Source organism: Quercus robur, chromosome 10 (genome assembly GCF_932294415.1).
Source record: "Quercus robur chromosome 10, dhQueRobu3.1, whole genome shotgun sequence".
Lineage (NCBI taxonomy): Eukaryota > Viridiplantae > Streptophyta > Magnoliopsida > Fagales > Fagaceae > Quercus > Quercus robur.
In genome coordinates, this window is record NC_065543.1 from 41,930,163 (window position 1) to 41,942,535 (window position 12,373).

The 12,373-nt window shown below is 33.9% G+C and overlaps 1 protein-coding gene across 2 annotated transcripts; it reads right to left on the minus strand.

Annotated features, from left to right (window-relative positions):
- Positions 1-5,881: 5,881 nt before the first annotated feature.
- Positions 5,882-10,912, minus strand: LOC126702366 (WRKY transcription factor 72A-like). Of its 2 annotated transcripts, none has more exons than XM_050401058.1 (5): positions 10,637-10,912; positions 9,145-9,213; positions 8,079-8,585; positions 7,319-7,432; positions 5,882-7,052 (listed from the first exon to the last, which is right to left on the minus strand). In XM_050401058.1, the coding sequence occupies exons 1-5, from the start codon at positions 10,745-10,747 to the stop codon at positions 6,111-6,113; spliced, it is 1,743 nt and encodes a 580-aa protein (XP_050257015.1). In that variant the 5' UTR covers positions 10,748-10,912; the 3' UTR covers positions 5,882-6,110. The 2 variants fall into 2 exon arrangements, with proteins under 2 accessions (XP_050257015.1, XP_050257016.1); XM_050401059.1 differs by having other exon boundaries at positions 9,145-9,210; positions 10,637-10,910.
- Positions 10,913-12,373: the final 1,461 nt, after the last annotated feature.

A 12,373-nucleotide genomic window follows, 5' to 3' on the forward strand; every position in this document is an offset into this window, starting at 1 on the left:
AGTTATGCCTTGAAAATAAAAAATAGTTAAAGTCAATTAAGAGCAAATAAGTGACCTTACTTCGGGTAGGGATGGTAATTTCTGCCCAACTTGTGGGTACTCAGCCCAGCCCGGCTCGACCCTAATGGGTCGGGTTTTACTAAACCGAGAAGGAATAAGGTTGGGTATGGGTTAAAAAAAAATGAAGTGGGTTCGAGTTTTATCAAAAACCCAGCTTGAACCTGGACCCGGACTAGAACCCGACTCAGTTACTCTGTAATTACTAAAAACCCCTCATATATATACATAGCTATAAACAAACCCTAACCTTTATTTTAGCTCACGCCTCACTCTTACAGAAGCACACTCACGCCTCACCCTCACAGAAGCACACTCATAATCACAACAGCCTCACTCACACCTCACCCTCACACCTTACATAGTCACACGACCTCCGTCTCACTCACTCTCAAGCATTGCCGGCCCAAGCTCTCTTTGCCTCTCACCGTCGGTCTAAGCTCTTTGCACCACCGGTCCAAGCTCTCACTCACTCTTGATCTCATTGCCAGCCCAAGCATTCACCACTGGTCCAAGGTTTCACTGCCGTCCCCAGTTGTCATCGCCGATCTGTTCTCTACTTCTCTTTAAATTTTTTTTCTTAAGTATTTCATAAAATGTTTTTTTTTTCTTTTGTTTTCTCTACTTAAGAAAACTCAAAACTATGGACTTCAACCATTTTGTGCTACTTCTAGTTATTGTAGGTTAATACATGACAGGTCTCTTTCTCCATTTTTTTCAGCATTGGCTTCCTTTGGAAGCTTCATTAGCTTCTTCCCAAACCTTTTATTTTTTTTACCTTTACAAGTTGAAAGTTGAAACTCTCTTTCCTTTTTAAGTTCCAACAACTCAAACAAAATTCTTTTTCTTTGGCTTACACAAACCCAGTCGCCCAGTCCTCTTCACTTCACATGTAGATTCTACTCCACAAAAAAATTCATTCTACTCTTGTTTCAACTTTAGAATTTCAGCTTCAAATCCCAACTAAATTATCTAATTAGTGTGAAATTTATTAATGAGTTCTGTTGCCTAGCAAAGCCTTTTCATGCATGAAATGATTTACAACTATGAGAGCTGTGAGAAATTCTACGTAATTCTATAGGGTGCTTGAATTCATTTAGTGCGCAATGTTTTTTTAGCTCCTTTATTTACAAGAAAGGGAAGTTGTGTGATGCTAAATTTTGGGTATATGGTTTGGTTTGTCAATATATGTTAAACTGTTAAAGCCTTGTTATGTTAGCTATAAAAAAGTGAGTAGGACATTTCATTTTTGATGAGTGAATAATTGAGTGTAGTTTAATGGAAAAATAAATTTTATGGGAAAATGTTTTTCAAAGAAAGTGTAATTGTTTAATGGAAGAAATTGTTTATTGTTTTTTGTGTTTGTTGTGAATGCAGTGCCTAAAACGGAGATAGAAGACACAAACAAATCTGGTTCTCCCTTACCAAGCAGCTCTCCCTTGAGAACTAGACGTTGTCTCTTGCCGGCTATGCAGTCTCCTTTGCCATTTTCACGATCACCCTCACCATTATCGCCTTCTAGCAGCCCACCCTCAGGATCACTATCACCTTTATGCCCATTAAACAATGAGTAAGTGTTTGAATTTGTAGTTAATCATGTTTAATTATCATTGAGTTGATAGAATTTGTGAATCTGTGTAATTATGAATTTGTGCCCATTAATCAATGAGTACGTGTAATAATGAATTTGTGAATATTTGTTTTGATTGATAGAATTTCTAACTCCCAAACTTTTGAACCAATTGGGAGTCCGAAATCCCCAATGATGGACTTAGTGGGAGAGGACTTAGAGGTAGAGGAACAAGAAGGGAGTCAAGGGACAGGGGAAGAGGGAGAGCAAGAGGGTACAAATGAGGATGAGGATACAAGTAGAAAAAAGAAAGACTACCTCAAATGTTTGGGAGCATTTTACAAGGAAGAAAGTTAATGAGAAATTTAAAGCCCAATGCCATCGTTGTAGTAAGCTTTACTTAGGTGACTCTAGCTAAGGTACATCCCATTTGCGTAATCATTTAGCAAGATGTCCACGGTTAAAGTTTAAAAATATAAGAGATATGCGTCAACAAGTGTTAATTAGACAACAAAATAAGGTGGATGGAACGATGGGTTTGAATGCTTACCAATTTGATCAAAACAAAGTGAGGAATAATCTTGTTTGTATGGTCATCCTATATGAATATTCACTTTTAATAGTTGACCACATTGGGTTTAGAGAATTTGTGAACTCTCTTCAACCTTTGTTTAAGCTTATCTCAATAAACACTTTGAAGAATGACATTCTTAAAATTTATGATAATAAGAGGGAGAAAGCTTTGAAGATAACAGACAAGAATGGAAGTAGGATGACAATTACAACTGATATATGGACTTTAAGTAACAAAAAAAAAGGGTTCATGGTCATTACCGCTCACTTTATTGATCAAACTTGGACGTTGCAAAACCGGGTTTTAAGGTAATTTTTTAATCTATGAATGTTAAATCTATTAAACCATATGAAATGAGTTTATGATATTGGGTTAAATTGATATTAAAAGCTTTATGTTTAGAATGTTTATTGAGTTATGTTAAATTGAATGTTTAGACTTTATTTTAATAGAATGTTTATTGAGTTATGTTATAATTATTCCTATTATTTTTCTAAGTTTGTTTATGTTCCTTCTCCACACACGAAAGTAGTCCTTGCTGAAGTCTTTGTTGATTGTTTTTTAGAGTGGAACATTGATAGAAAGTTGTCCACAATAATTGTTGATAATTGTAGTACTAATGATACCATGATAATACTTCTCTTGAATAAGCTTGATACTAGTTCTCTTATGATGAGTGGCTCTATGTTGCATATGAGGTGTGTGCTGCATATATTTTGAATTTGATTGTGCAAGATGGATTATCTCTTATTAGTGATGGTATTAAAAGGATTCGTGATAGTGTGATTTATTGGACTGGATCACCAAAAAGGAGGCAGAAATTTGATGAAAATGCACACCAATTGCATGTTCAATGCACCAAAGAGTTGGTCTTAGATTGTAAGACACGTTGGAATTCAACTTACTTAATGCTTTCTACTATATTGATTTATAAAGATGTTTTCTCTCGTTTGACTAAACGTGAAGTATCTTATACTTGTTTGTCACGTAATTATTATTGTGAGGTAGCCAAAAATATTTGTGGGAGGTTAGAGTTGTTTCATAGTGTGATTGAGTTTTTCTTTGGTCGTTAGTACCTCACAACTATTATGTATTTTACTTTGGTGTGTGAGTTGAAAATTGCAGTAAATGAATGGAGTTTGTTTTCAAATGAGATGATAAGTACGATGACAAAAAGCATGCTTGCTAAATTTACTTCTTATTGGGCTAATGTTAATGTTGTTATGACTGTTGCTGCTATCTTGGATCCAAGATATAAAATGGAGTTATTGGAGTTTTATTATCCTAACATATATGGTGATAATTCTGATCTGGAGATTGAAAAAATTAAGAATCTTTGTTATGATTTGCTTAATGAGTATGGAGACGTAAATGAGTCCCCTGTAGATAATGAAGGAAGTTCTCATATGTCTGCAAGTACTTCAAATCATGTGATACAAATGAAATTTAGGTTGAGTGGGGCAATGTCATCTTTTGATTTGTTTGTGAACAATAGTTCAAGTAGTTCAAAGAAACATGGAAGTGTTAGAATGAAATTTGATCATTTCATTGATGAGGGAGTGTTGAAGAGGAGTGAAGACTTTGATATTTTGGCATGGTGGAAAAGTAATGGTCTCAAGTATCATACTTTACAAAGGATTGCAAGAGATATTTTAGCCATTCCTGTCACAATTGTTACTTCAAAATCTGCCTTTAGCACTAGTGGGAGACTGTTAAGTCCACACTGTAGTAGGCTTCATCCCAAGACTATAGAGGTAATAATGTGTGCTCAGAATTGGTTATGGAATAAAATTAACGGTTAGCAATTGACTAATTTGTATTTATAAAATCAAAATTATATTTTTATATTTGCTAGTTATAATTTGATGAAGTTTATTCCATTTTTTTAATTCATTATTGTTGTAGGTTCTTCAACTATGCTTGGAGATTGTACAATCAATTCTTGATGATGGGAAGCCTAATGAAGAGGATGAGAGTTGTGTCACAGCTGTGGAGGATTAGATTTTTTGTATTAATTTAGTAGCCTTTTTAATTTCTTAGACTTCTTGGATTAATTTGTTGGTTTGTAATTATTCTAAACTTGTCACTTGGGGGATTTATTTTGTAGCTTTTTAATTTCTTGGACTTGTTGGATTTATTTTAATTTTATGTTTAGTAGGTGATTTTAGCTATGATTTATTGATTTATGATTAAATGGTTATTTTAGCTAGGTGATTTATTGATTTATAATCTTAGCTATGATTTATAGATTTATAATTAACAGGTGATTTATATTGATTTATGATATTAGTTATGATTTATTGATTTATAATTAAGAGGTGATTTGTATTGATTTATGATATTAGTTATGGTTTATTAATTTATAGATTTATAATTGACAGGTGATTTATTGATTTATGATTAATAGCCTATGATTTGGACTGATTTGGCATTTGCTCCATGTTATCTAGGCTTGAATCTGCATGTCATAGGGCTTGAATCTAGACAAAAATGAATTTGGGCTTCAATTCAATTTTTTTTTTGGTTGGGCCACAAATTGGGCCCAAATTTGGTGCCCACGAGGCGGATTTGGATCCCACATAAAAACCTATTTATTAAACGGGTCGAGTTCGGACCCGCGGGACAGGTTCAAGTATGAAAATACTCGGCCCGAACCCGGCCCATTACCACTCCTATCTTTGGGTCCTAGTTACAACATAACAAAAGGAAAATTATATGGAAAGATTAGTAATCAAGAACCTTTGGTCTTTTGAATGCGAGGTTGCAAGATTATTAACTCAAAATAACTACTTTTTTTTCACCCTCAAACTTGAATTTTTGACCAGTTACAAAATAGGGTGTAAAGTATTGCAAGGCCAGCAATACTTTTCCACTTCAAATTTGATGGGAGAAAGTGATTAGGGGGTTCATCACCATCACTCATTGAAATCTAAAGATTTACAAGTTGAAGAAACTTAAGTGGTCGTTATCTCTTATAGCATAAGATATATACAACACGTGCGTACACGTAGTTGATCAAATTAGGATGAGTGAAAATCTGCGTACACTAGAATTGGGACTAGATAAGATGGAAGACAAGACAAACCCAATTAAGTCGCACTAGAAAACAATGTGAAAAACATATATACTATAAAGTTTCTGTCACATGTTCAAGCTGAAAAAGAGCTGTCAAAGATGTCAAGTGGACGAAAAGATCAACAAAAAAATCCAAAAAATATCAATGAGTTAAGTCTCGAGTCTCAATTGTCATCTTCTTCACTGGTAAACCATACAAAAATGCTTATTAATTAATATGTTACATTGTTACTCAACTAGAGCTATTTAACATTATCATGAGGTCTTAGAATGTCATCATACATATTCCTGTCAACGACGTTGCTTGTGTAATCTCCAAAAACACTTCAAGGAACCCCTTCTAATTGGTGTATGAACTATATTTAAAATATATATATATATATATATATATATATAACAATTAATGTTGAATAAACCATAATAGTAAGTAGGGTTTAGTAGGCGTTCTATTTCACATTTAGACAAATGAACAGTTATTCATCCTTTGGATATGAATATAAGAAATATACAGAATACAGTGTTGTTGTCGTGAACGCAATTGCAATGAGAGAAAGAGTAAAACCATATATTAGGTCAAAGAAAGAATACTTTTTCCAATATTTATGTGAGGTAAGCTTTATCCACTATCTGTAAAATATGTATTCACATGCTTGCTGAATCATCATAATATTGTCCCCAAAACATAAATATCTGTTAGGAAAATAAGGAAAAAACTTATTCAAATTCCCTTGCTTGCTGTCGCCATCTTCATGAACAAATTTCTTTATCATACATCATTACAGGCCAACTAAGACAAAATAAACAACATTCTAATTGAGTATAATTCAAAACCCATTAATTTGAATGGTCTCTATTGTCACTAGGAGATGCAGATGCACTCTTGGAAGTAGATAACGGCAATGAAGGTGGTAGAAACATCAAACTTGCGGGTTGTGAATTTGTCGTTGATTGCGTTTCGTTTAAGAAGCTTGATGCACAATCGTGTCCTTTAGGCGGAGATGCCGGGAAGGTGGTAGAAGGCGCTTCAAATAGCTCACTACCCCATCGTGATTTCTGGCCAAAATTATTATCTCCTCCACCATGATTTCCTTGGGCACCACCACTTGCCGCAGTACCTCCAGTGCCCATGATTGAAGAGAGTGCAGCTACTAAAGCAGATTGGAAACTTGGGTCAGCTGTGATTGCTTTGGTTGCAGCAGCAATGGCACTATTCTCTTGTTGAGAGTGTTGAGGAGGAGTTGGGTTGGTCTTTTGCATGTAGGACTGATATATATTGTTTTCTATTTGTCTTCCAATAGGCAAGTTTCCAATTTGGTTCCTATTGTAGTAGGGTTGAGTGCTGCCATAGCTAAGGAACCCATTGGCCCAAGACACTGCATTGGACTCAGAAGAACTAAAGTTGAGACTTGTGGAAGAATATCTTGGAGGGTAGTTTGAAGAAAGCCTATTAAAATGAGTTGAAGAAGAAGAGGATGGAGCAGAAGTGAGATCAAGAGTGATTGTTGGGCATGAAGGTACAGATGATGAGAAAGAAGAATTATTGGGTAAGTAGAATTGCTTTGATTTTATATCATCTGATAGATAATAGTTTAAGCCACTGGTAGCTAATGAGTTATGGCCAGGTAATTGGGAGCTTGATGATGAGCCGGACAAAAGCATTGAAGCCGCGGCTGAAGTGGTGGAAGCCATAGCAGTGGCTGACATAGAAAGTGGATGGTTGTGTGTTCCTTCGTAGGTGGTGATCAAGATGGTCATATCTTGGGCACATCTTTGCACCTGAAATTGCAAACAAGCTAATTGTTAAAGGGAGTGCTAAATTTTTAAAAATAATTATCAATGTAATGGCTTTTGAAGTCCATTAATAAGATGAAATAAAATTGTTTATAGTTGTTATATTAAATGTACTATTTCTTAACTTAAATTTTTAAGAAATTGTGAATTTAATCATTTAATTTAATACTAAAAGTTCTTCAATTTTAGTTGGAATGAATTAATAATAATGCATGTACCAATTTAAATGGTGATGACAAATTATGACGTACCTGTTTTCTTACTGGGCATGATGGTGCAACTGTGCATCGATAATATGCTCGAGGGCATGGGTTTCCTTTTGCAATCTTTTGTCCATATTTCCTCCATTGGCATCCATCATTCATCTATATATAAAATAAAATAAAATGTTATTTGGTCTCAATGAGTAATATAGATATAGCTTTTAATACTAGTCACCTCTCCCAAACTTCATATAAGTCAGTTATTTATTATTATTATACATACGATAAAATTTTAACTTATAACATTTGTTCTATGATAATTATTATTTATCATTAAGTTAGGATATTAATTGGTTTATGGTGCAGTTGGGTTTGAATTCTCTATATCTTTTATTTGATAAGAGATTTTTTCAGTTGAGTTAATTGGAATCCACTGTATAAGTTGGGACTTTTTATCTTGGCTATAACATATTTTTTACATTAATGTATCAATAAAACTTAGATTAAAGCATTACTGCTTAAGACAAAAAACTTAATGTATAAAATATTAGGATAAAATTCCCTCCCATTGAATCCTTCAATTCTCTCAAATTTTAATTTAGATGTGGTTTTTTTTTTTTTTTTTTTTTAAAAAATCAAATAAATTTCATATGTCTTACTTCTGACTAAAAATGGGAGAGAATTGAAGGATTCAATGTTTTAAATGTCGCATCTTTTACATCTAAATAAAAATTAGAAAGAAGTTCAAGATCAATGGGAGGGGATCCTTTTCCAAAGATGTCCATGAGGTGCATGATTAGATACTTACAGTTGGGGTATCACATCTGGCCCTCACACAAACCCTAGCTTTCTTCACAGGATTTTGTTGCGGAGCTTCATCATCTCCACTTCTCTTGAGAGCTTTACTAGGTGCCCAAGTCTCTCTAGCTTCTTCCTTTACTTCTTCAGAACTATTAACAGGACTTTGATTTTCTATTGATTTAGACAATTCCAATTTGTAGTCCAGTCCAAGACTTAGGCCTTCCTTAGTTTCCTCATCTTCTTTCCATTGGGTAGATACCACATTAATCTTTTCTTCCTTTTTTGTATCACTTAAGGTTCTTCCAAGCCTAAGGGAAACAAACTCGGGTTCTTCAATTTCTTGATGATTGTTAGCTGTATCCATAGATTTTCTCCCTTCTTGTTGAACAATGTCACGGAATTTCATTTCAAGGGTCTGGTAATCCTTCATCATTCGATCTAAATACTTCTTTAGCCTTTGATTTTCTTCCCTTACCTCACCCATTTCTGCTCTAGCAGATTGAAGCTGATCATCCTACATACATCCACATATAATTAGAAACTGATCATTTATTATTGATCATATTATCATGGAGGAATTTTTATATTTTGTAACCAGTATACATTACATCCCTTTCACATGGGGATAAACCTCACAAGTGTGAAACCCACTCCATGTGAGAAAGATGTTATATATCCACCTTACACCCACCTTCTCATGGAGAGAGAAAAAACTATAAAATTTGTTATTAAACTTTGAAGATAGTGGAATGCTATATAGGATTTGATTAGGTTTCACTTGCATGACATAAGATTTGAAATGAAAGTCTATTTTTTGTGAGGATCCTAGCTATGTGAAACATATTTAAACACCAAAGCCAAACTGATTCTCAAATTGAAGTAAACCCAATTGAATCATTTTATATGTTACATATGGAAGATTAACTATATCAGTTGCATTGTTACTTTGAGTTAGCATGCACTGCCAAACACAAATTATAACATGTGTTTATAATTTTTAAGCATATGTATACACATTCATATAGTCATCAATGTATGTGCGTGTGTGTATAAGATGATGAATTTTAATTAACCTGTTCCTTTCGGCTTGTAGAAGATGTTGAGTCAGGTTCCTTCAAGGATCCTCCCATGGGTGGCACCTGCTGAATTATCATAGTTAGAACAAACCCATACGAAGCAATTATACATGTAGGTGAATTAGAATACATATAATTGAAATTATAGGCCTACATCTACACAGAGATATGTAAATGATAAGTAGTCCAGCTACTGATAAGATTTAACACATGACGATCAGCGCATGTATGGCAGGATAATAATTGAGGAAAAACCAGTACAAATTTGTGGTCATGGGGAGGAAATTAAGGTCGAAAAGTAATCATGTGTCGCACATGGTCATGGTCAAATTCTTACTAATCAAAAGTTTAGACTAAGCATAAACCGTTAAAAAGATAGTAAGTCATTTTTTTTTTTTTTTGAGAAGAACAGTAAGTCAATTAGGGTGACTAATTGGCAAGATATAATTGTGGCGGTCCAATCAATATCTTTGAGTTCTCACTATTATTGGCAATTTGGTTTCACCTTAATTTTCTTTTCAGTCCCACGAAAAACATCTATAGAAGTTGACTGATGGTTTGTGTCTCTTTATTAGAGATATAGGACCGACCATGCATTGATGATTCAAGGATTTTTTTTTTTTTTTGAGAAACCAGGAAATTGTTATTTGAAATTATTTCACTCTTTTTTTTTTTCTTTTTTTTTTGGGTAAGAAACACAAATTCAACCTTTACTTACGATAAAATTGGAATAATAAGCTAAAGAGTAAAAAGTTGATTTATGCTTTGATTTTATAGAAAACTTCTGTATTCCTTCTTGCTTCAGCTACCCTTTTGTTTATAGGTGTAGCTAGCTTCATATGATTTTCATGGCATGCGTGGTCTTCTATTTCCAATTTGAATTACATTAAAAGGAGCCCATCAAAAATAATAATCGATTTTTTATTTTTAGAAAAAGTTATCACGGGTTGGAGTATGCATGACAGGATTTCATGAAAGAAACAATCATGACCTTTAAACTGTTAATTTTCACAAATATAAGAGATCAAAAAGCTCATGATCAACATAAAATATAAAAGACTAGATATATGAATTAACTGATTATTATTTCACCCATAAAGTTGTGGTTGCTGATTATTCTTTAGAAAAATCTTGATACCATAAAAGAACTCAGGAGTTTCTTCTTATAGATTAAGGTTTAAACACAAATTTGAACTTGTTTGGGAAATCAAACTATGTGTAAGGTTCATGAACAATTTATATAAGAGAATAATTTTCTCTTTGCAGACCAAAAGTGATGGCTTTCAACTTTGAAAAATCTTACTAATATTGGATTGAAAAAATTAGAGAGAAAAAAAACACACACACACAGAGATAGAAAACTTCAAATAGATTCTCATAAGAGTGTTTGAGCCAAAAATATCTAAAATCAAATCGATAATTAGATATTCCAAGAAACATGAAAAGATGAAGAAGAAGAAGAAGAAGAAGAAGAAGAAGGAGGCTTCACCTTGATTACAGTATTCTTTTCTTTACATCCTTCTTCATGAGCACTAGATTCATTTCTTTTCTCCTCGTTAACTCCACCTCCATGACTAGATCTCTCCTTAGCAGCCTCCATGTATAGCTCTTTATCCTCTTATGTTTTTTCTTCAAACTTGATTTTCTGGGTCTCAATTTCCTCCTCTTCTTATATAGACAGCACGAAGTATTTGACTCCGTTTAGAAAGAAAAAGCAAAAATGTTCAAACTCACAGCTTTACAATCCAACACAGACACAAAAGGTCAACAGCCCAATCCAATTGCATTTTATGAAATATTAGTACTTATATTATATTCATTAGTTTATGTATTTTAAACCAAATATGGAAGAATTCAACTTCAACGTCTGTGATAACATGTCACAGAGAGAGAGAGAGAGAGCTCTTTAAGCCGCAATGCTCGGACCCCACGTAATACCGCTATCATCGTTGAAGTTTCGTACATTACAAAAGTCACATGGGCATTGGTTCACGGTCAAAGTTTTGCTACAAGCGTGTTGCCACCGGTGACCTGAGTTTTTCTCAGGTGGGGTAGGGTATGGTTTTTATAGGAAGAAAGATCTAGGTCAAATAAATCACCAAAGAAGACAAAGGATGATTAAGGTCAAATATGGCCCATGGGTTTAGGAATGGTTGCTCATTTAGTCATTTGTCCATGCATTCAACTTTAGTAATGTACAATCAGAGGGTCAATTGGAGTGAGAATCCCATGTGCTACTCTTAGGCCTTAGCTCTTGGACCCTATATCACTAGGCAATTGTTGCTCATGCTCAAAATAATAATTATTGTGAGCATGAATGACAATTGATTGTACAAAAAAATGTCAATTCCGTTCCATTATGGCCGGAACAATGGGTTTAACCTCTGATCATGACTCAATTTGTCTTAACAAGTAATTTCTTACAAATCCAAGGCTCGTATACTGTGTACGTAGTTGGGATAATCTGGGTGTGGGGTTATTTGTAAGTTGATGAATGATGGAGGGAAGCTCTCATGAGGGTCGGAAATTTAGGATCCATACACATGAAGAGCATGACACCATCGTTGGAGTGGTGATGATCGATGAGCACTCCAAAGATTAAGTCAGTAAAATAGTTAAAAATGAGTGAGTAAAGTGTTTGTTCAGGGATGCATACCTCCAAAGGTGTCTTGGTAAGGGGGCATTTATATCCTTCATTTGCACATGCTGGATTGGCAGTGTGGGGGAGGATTTGTTCCAAGCCCGTAAGCATTTTGTCCGTTTTGGGACCGAAGGACCCACACGGTTTTGTTCTTTGTAAGCGACATGAGCAGTGTTTTAGACTTGCTCCCACATCGAAGAAAGATGCACTCCACTTATGCTTTATAAGCCTTATCTGAAAGCAAGAGTGTACCATTACAACACATGTGTAATGGTACAAGTCAGATATAACCACAATAAAAAACCATTAACAATATATTCTATTATGAATTTTAGATGTATTTATCTAAATAAACTATCCTAATAGGTTTAAAAATCCCATCAAATAAATCATTTCATTTTCAAAATTCTAAGAATTTTTTAAAATTAATTAAAGTATTTTAATTTTAAGACTTCTAATAATATTTCAAATTCTTCGTCCAAACATAAACACAATATGGAGCCAATAATGCCCTTGTAAATCTTTATATACATACTTTTTTTTTTTTTTTTTTAAGAATACTAAGTATTTTTAATACACACAGGA